The 7,279-nt window shown below is 47.1% G+C and overlaps 1 protein-coding gene across 1 annotated transcript in view; it reads left to right on the top strand.

The window, feature by feature from the left end:
• SARC_07373 (hypothetical protein) overlaps positions 1-7,279 on the top strand; it is a 16,565-nt gene that overhangs the window by 610 nt on the left and 8,676 nt on the right. Inside the window, exons 2-11 of the mRNA XM_014298690.1 lie at positions 505-618; positions 905-1,045; positions 1,530-2,039; positions 2,272-2,343; positions 2,483-2,556; positions 3,366-3,519; positions 4,142-4,331; positions 5,049-5,195; positions 5,922-6,177; positions 6,849-7,069. Coding sequence (XP_014154165.1) covers positions 505-618; positions 905-1,045; positions 1,530-2,039; positions 2,272-2,343; positions 2,483-2,556; positions 3,366-3,519; positions 4,142-4,331; positions 5,049-5,195; positions 5,922-6,177; positions 6,849-7,069 — 1,879 coding nt within the window. The remainder of the gene's footprint in view (positions 1-504; positions 619-904; positions 1,046-1,529; positions 2,040-2,271; positions 2,344-2,482; positions 2,557-3,365; positions 3,520-4,141; positions 4,332-5,048; positions 5,196-5,921; positions 6,178-6,848; positions 7,070-7,279) is intronic.

Raw genomic sequence — 7,279 nt, 5'->3', positions numbered from 1 at the left:
TGTGGTGTTATATTATATTAGTATATATATATATAGTGCGTCGTGTGTGTGTGTGTGTACATGTATATATATGTATATATATATATATATATAAATTTATACAAACAGGCGTGCTTACATCTATGCAAGCATAAGATATGAGTACACAACCGTTCTGAAAAGTGCCCGTCTCGCGCTTCCTCAGATTCGTACTCATGCGTGGTGATAAGTGTCTCGAATCATGGGCGACCGTGTGTGTTGTCTGCCACACGTTTGTAATAATAAACAGGTTTATGTATCTGGTTATAGCTAGTCAGTATGTAATGATGAGCATGGTTGCGGCGTATGAATATTCCTCTATATGGTTCTTTGCTTGAACTAATCAGCCTTCAGATTCACAAATGATGTTATTGACTGGTTCAAATCTCGTTCAGGCCCTGAACTTTGCATTTAGGAGTAGAAAATGCATATATTTTGCGTTGAAATAAATTTCCTGGAATTTGCTACTTACGAATTGATCTGCAGGCTATGGTCAGCCGGGACAGGCACCAGGGCAATCACAGCAACAGTACGGACAGCCCGGCCAAGGCCAAGGCATGCCACCGCAACAACAGCATCAGCAGCAGCCACCACAACAAGGTAAGTTAATCGAGACGGTGATGTAGAATATATTAGGGAATAATGCTGCGACATACTGATATATAGGATAATTAAGATGAGCTCGGCTATGGAGTAGTGTTCAGTCGATATACTGATATTTTTGACAAAGGTGTACCAAGCATATGGTGAAGCGCTGAGTGACGGGTACCATGACTTCCGTTGAATCATTTGGCTATGTGCCGCAATTTATAACATTTGCTGTGCGAAAATGGATACGCGAACAAACAAAGAAGTTCGTCTATTAATCCCCATGGCACAAACACAGGCTATGGCCAGCCTCCCGCGCGAGGTTCAGCCGCCTCACAGGGCTCTATGAGTGGTCAGGGTCACCAGTCGTATGCACAGCCAGGCATGCAACAACAGCAGCCTCAGCAGCCAGGCACGCCGCAACAACCACCACAGCCGGGTATGTTTAGTGTAGAGCTTGGTATAGGTATATATACCGATTCGTATGATATATGATGGTATATATGTATGTATTGACATTCTTATGTATGTGCCTGCTTGTTAGTTCTTAGCATCACATGTGCGCGTGACGAGGGAAAAGCTGGGGTTGTGTTGTCTTCGACGGAAATGGGCGTGACGTTAGATGTTGGACGAAGCCGCTTTTCTTACTCCCAAAACTGCCCTGACATCTCAAGTAGGGAAAGTGGTAATGCAGATTAGGCGCCTGATTATTTTGCATGTCATGTGTGTCATCAAATCCTGAAAAGACTCGTCGGGACTGTTCCTCGCTCGCTACAAGCACTTAGCTGCACATGCCCCACTCGCGTTCTAGGACCACCAGTAAGTTGTCAATGCGATGAAGTATAGGTAGCTATTTAGCAATCTCCAGTAGTCACAGCCCATGGGCACTCACAGTCTCTTTCGCTCCGTATATACATCAGCAGGGCCTCCGCGACCACAACAAGGCCAGCAACCACCCGCTCAGACGCAGCAGCAGCAAATGCCACCGTCACAAGCACAGGCACCGGCACACCACTCTAATAGTACGCATAGACGCTACCCTGAACTACAACAACAGCAGCAGCAACAACAACAGGGTATGGGCGGATCTATGGGACAACCTGGCATACAGCAAGCTGGTATGGAACAGCCTGGTATGCAGCAACCGGGTATGGGACAACCGGGTATGCAGCAACTGAGTATGCAACAACCGGGTATGCAACAGCCGGGTATGCAACAGCCGGGTATGCAACAACCGGGTATGGGACAATCGGGTGCGAACCCCACGGGCATGAGCCAGCCGGGCATGAAACCGCCCAGCATGAGCCAACCAGGCATGCCAGGTATGGGACAACAGACCATGCAACAACCAGGTGCGGGACAGCAAGGGATGGGGATGCAGCAGCCGGGTATGGGGCAACAAGGGATGCAGCAGCCGGGTATGGGACAAGCAGGTACATATGCGTTCGGGATGGGAAGGTTCGTGAAGTTGTGCATGCATTTGCGATTAGTGGCTGGTGGCTGCACTAGTTGGAATTGATACTTATATTCGGGAGTCTGAAATATATCAACAGAGCCCAGCTTAGCTCGCCTTGTAGTGTGGATTCAGTGTATTTGCTGGTCTATCAACAGATTGCGCTTATCATCTGTGGATTGAATTTTTTGTCATGCTCTTGATCCGCACAGGCCAACAACAGCAATACGGCCAACAACAACCGTACGGACAATCAGCCAGCAGACAGCAATCGTACTCACAAGGTAGATGCTTTTAATTGTGTCCAGTGCAATGTCAATTTAAACTCATTTTTGCATCACTCTGGTAATTAGGTACTATAGAATATTTTGCCACTGTTCGGTATTCAGAGCAAGTGCTAACGTCATTCCACACTATGCACAGGACAACCGGGGCAGATGCCGTATGGACAACAGCCACAGTTCGGCGCTCAGAACTCGCAACCCTACGGAAATCAGGTGTGTGCGGTTGGTTGGTATAGGATGGGTGTTTGAGTTGATCATGGCTTGCTTTCAAAATATTTTGTATTTTGTGGTGAAACATTTAGTTGAGTATAGCCACGAGTTTCGGAGAGTATATTTTTGTTTACGAGGAGGGTTTGATGGGATGCCTGTAAGTGGCCGATGATGCTTGGCAATAGAAATGGTATGGGCAGGAGTAGTTGGAGTGGCGTTTGAGAATGGCCCATGTGCGCGTATAGAATGAGTGGCGTTTAAGAATGGCCCGTGTGCGTGTATAGAATGAGTGGCATTTGAGAATGGCCCGTGTGCGCGTATAGAATGAGTGATGTTTGAGAATGGCCCGTGTGCGCGTATAGAATGAGTGGCATTTGAGAATGGCCCGTGTGCGCGTATAGAATGTATCATGAAGCTGTCGCAAAACATACAAGCCACTTTGCAGTACATTGATGAAAGTCAAGATAATTCTTGAGCTTGGGCTTGTAAGTCGATATGCTCTGGGACAAGCAAGTGTAGTGGCGGCACAAAGGGGTCCGTGTCGATACTCTTCATACCAGTCATCATCTAATTGTAGTTAGCCGTTGTATGCTGAACCCTTTGCGTAGAGCTACTACGTGTATTGTGCTGTACACTCAGGCACGTGCCTGCTCGTTGAGATCTGCGACGCGAGTCCAAGTTGCAATCCTATCTGCTTAAAAGTACCACCTTAAAAATGCTGGCACAAACGAGGATACGAACAAGAAGGCAAGATGTACTATATCTTTGTGAATGTGACACCTGACACCAATTCGACCCGCACACCCCATCAGAGGGCCAAAAAGCCTGCATCTAAGATCGACCCAGACCAAATCCCATCGCCTGTGACTGTGATGGCCAATGATCAGAAGAACTACGACGGCGAGGCTGCCCGATACGGCACCTTGCAGAAGCCCGCCCCACCCCTGGCATCTACTAACTTCGTTGGTGTGTGTGACACGCATAAGCTCGTACATTCCGAGTGTTATATGTGCACACATCTTTCGAATTTACGCATGTTCATTATGGATGGTGTGGTGCTCTACGCTTATTATGCGAGTTGTCAACGTATATCTTGTTGCACTCGCGTTTGTTTGAGTTTCTGCAAGTCTGTACTGGCTGAGAAGGCGTAGACGATCAAGCTCCCGTGCTTGACGACCCAACTTCGTGAATATAAGTCCACGCGCATGTCTCTGTTCGAGTGAGTATAGATGTCTAGGGTTCGTGGGACTGTAGATAATTATGGTTCATGGGAGTGTACATAGATTTCTGGGGTTTTAGGGTGCCTTTAAGACGAGGTACAACTGTGTGAACACGTCCATTGTGCTAGTACGTGAGTATGGATGTGTGTTTTCCATATGCGTTGATGAACTGGGTAGGCGTCTATAGTTTGTGCGCGATCGGATGCGCAATGGTGCACGGACAGTAACTCTTTCCCTTGATATTGATACACGTGCACTCCAAACAGTCGCTTACCCACATCCGTATTCGTATTCTTCGCCCCATACGTACACAAACCAATACACATCTGTAAACAAACCATACCAACTCCCTTCGTCCTTATACTCAGCTATCGACGAAGGTAATTGCACACCACGCTTCCTGCGCATGACCTGCAACAGCATCCCCAACACCGAGGAGCTCAGCAAAACGTCGCGTCTGCCGTTGGTAGCAGTGGTGCAGCCATTGGCTGAAGTGTTGCCTGGCGAACTACCCACCCCGCTGGTGGATATGGGTACTGACGGGCCCATTCGATGCAGGTATGCTGTGTGTTCGCACATATAGATGGTGGTATGCGTTTTGTATACACATATATACAGGCTTGTATGTGGTGCGTTTTTGGTGGCTAAATGGAGAAAGTCAAATAGTTGGTAAATTTCTAGCAGTAGTGTTCCCGGGCGAACTACCCACCCATCGTTCTATGTGTGCACCGTAGGAATTATTCGACGCAGGTAGGCTGTATTTACACAACAATTAATCAAAATATAGATTGTACGATATGTATTAAAAATGGCATATATATATATATATATATATATATTGTGTGTGTGTGTGTGTAATTGTAAGTGTGTGCGTGTGTGTGTGTGTGTAAATATATATGTTGCAAATGGGTGTATTTTACAGACAATCTCGTATTTCCACGGGCTTTCATCGAGCTATTGTTCATATATAAGCATCGTCTTTCAAGTTATGAGAATGTCTGTTGAATAAGCCACGGCACGAATTGTGAATGTGTACAATATTCTGAATTTAGTGACATTCAGCCATAGTATACTTCGCGCTGAGTCGGATCATTGATCGCCTGTCTGTGCATGTAGACGCTGACACGCCGCTCTATTCTTATGTGTAGTATGTTGTTGCCTCCATAGCTTTCGATAGCACACGTGGCATCAAATAAATTAGATCAGAGTTGAGGCTACAGGGTTCATACTTGACTGGTTTATTCACTGTGTTCTATCGGCCTTCTCTTCCTACAGACGTTGCCACGCGTACATCAACCCCTTTGTGCAGTTTGTTGACGGCGGTCGGCGGTACAACTGCAATCTGTGCTCATTCACAAACGAGGTGTCGCAGAACTACTTCTGCAATCTGGACCACACGGGCAGGCGTATGGATATACACAGGTGGGTTCTCGTACTACCATGGCGCACCATGTACATGCCGCATGGTCATGGACAGGTTCGTTTTGTTCCTGTCATGGTACTTCTGTGTGTGCATGTAAACAGGCGTAGTCGCTGTGTGTGTATGGTGGTGGTGCTTTATTTGTCGATCACACGGACAGGCGTATGGACACACACCGGTGTACTCTGTTAATGCCATAGCATCCCTGTATGTGTATTGGAACGCTGAACTCTGTCTGTGTCCCCAGTGAGGCGTTGCTGCCAGATGTTTCAGCCTGTGCTTTATTTTGTGTATGCCTATGCGTGTATCCTCATAGCAGCTTTCGTCGCCCATGTCCAATTGTCGTTCCCTGGGTGCGTGCATGTGGACCGATCACACCCACGCATATCCTACTCTCCTATCATACGATGTAATCCATCCGCTTCTCGAGTGTTTCACTCTAACAGTCGTCAGGAGCTTGTGCATGGAACGGTGGGACGTTGCCCTGCACTTCGCAATGCTGCAACCAATTGCCCTTTGTATACACATATGGTTCTATCATACCAAAACTGACAGATACACTTATAACACGTGTGCTATACTCATAGTCGTTAAGAACGTCTGCATGAAGCGGCGCACTGTGCATACATTACACATCGCTATAACCAAGTACACTTAACACACATGCTGATATATCCTACTATAACTAACACATACATTTATTTATATCTCGTAATCCACCTCCACAGTCGCCAAGAGCTTCTGCATGGCACGGTGGACTTTGCCTGCACATCGCAGTACTACAACCGCAAGCCGCACGCGGCCCAGTATGTGTTTGCCATTGACGTGTCGTACGCAGCCGTGCAGAGTGGCATGGTATCTGCGGCGACCTGGACGATCAAGAACATGCTGGATCACTTCCCTAAGCCCGAGGGGGCCGAGAAATCTCCCATTAAGTGTGGTATTGTGACCTACGATAAGACTGTGCACTTCTACGATCTGAGGGTATGACTTTGTGTACGTGTACGTGTGCTTGTGCTTGTGCCTGTACATGTACGTGTATGTGTACTAGACTTGGACGTGTACGTGTATGTTTACGATTACGATTACGTTTACGTTTACGTGTACTTGTACTTGTATGTGAGCGTGCACATACAAGGAAGTGTTATTGTGCTTGTGGTTGTATTCAGTCATAGTTGCAGATTTCTGTATATATGTAAAAAAACCCCCTGCAGATGGTGTGCGTGTGTGTTTGTATGCGCGGCTTCTCTATATTTTAATGGATGCATTTCAATTCAAGGGTGGCGATGGCCACCCTAGTCTACTACCGGTCTAATCACGGTTCACTCCCGTAATAACTTGCATCTAAATGCGGGACAATACCGGTACAATACCGGTATTTGCTTGGCATAAATCCAGTCTGGTGGAATAATCTTATGCGTCGCCCGGGGCATATTGAACGTGTTTCTGTCCTCGCGCTTTCTCTATCGACGTCCTTATAAAACATCTGGGACATCATTTGAACTTGCTTGTTTTTTGTAGTAAATGGGATTGCATTTGAATGCACCGGTACCCTACAACCACACGTGCTATTCATATCAATCTTCACATCTGAATACGAAGTATAGCTGCTGATGCTTACTTCCACACCTTTCTTTGTGTGCATGCATGCGCAGGCGGGTCTGTCCCAGCCACAGATGCTGGTGGTGGCCGACACTTCGGAGGTGTTCGTACCGTTGTCGCAGGGCTTGGCTGTGGATGTGCATGAGAGTCGCGATGTTATCGTACAGCTACTTGACAATCTGCCGCGCATGTACGCCAACAACCGTGAGACTGAGGCCAGGCTGTACGATACCGTCAAGGCGGTGAGAGAGGGTCTCGCTCCTACGGGAGGAAGGTATGTGCTGACTGTGTGACTATTTAGATTGGGTTTGTTTGTATGTATATGGGGTGTATATAGTGTGAATGTGACATGACTGAGGCCAGGCTGTACGATACCGTCAAGGCGGTGAGAGAGGGTCTCGCTCCTACGGGAGGAAGGTGTGTGCTAACTGTGTGACCATTTAGATTGGGTTTGTTTGTCTGCATGGTGGGGTGTTATATAGTG

This window comes from Sphaeroforma arctica (assembly GCF_001186125.1).
Source record: "Sphaeroforma arctica JP610 unplaced genomic scaffold supercont1.579, whole genome shotgun sequence".
Taxonomy (NCBI): Eukaryota; class Ichthyosporea; order Ichthyophonida; genus Sphaeroforma; species Sphaeroforma arctica.
The sequence above is the reverse complement of the archived record's forward strand: the minus strand, read 5'-3'. Positions and strand labels throughout refer to the sequence as shown.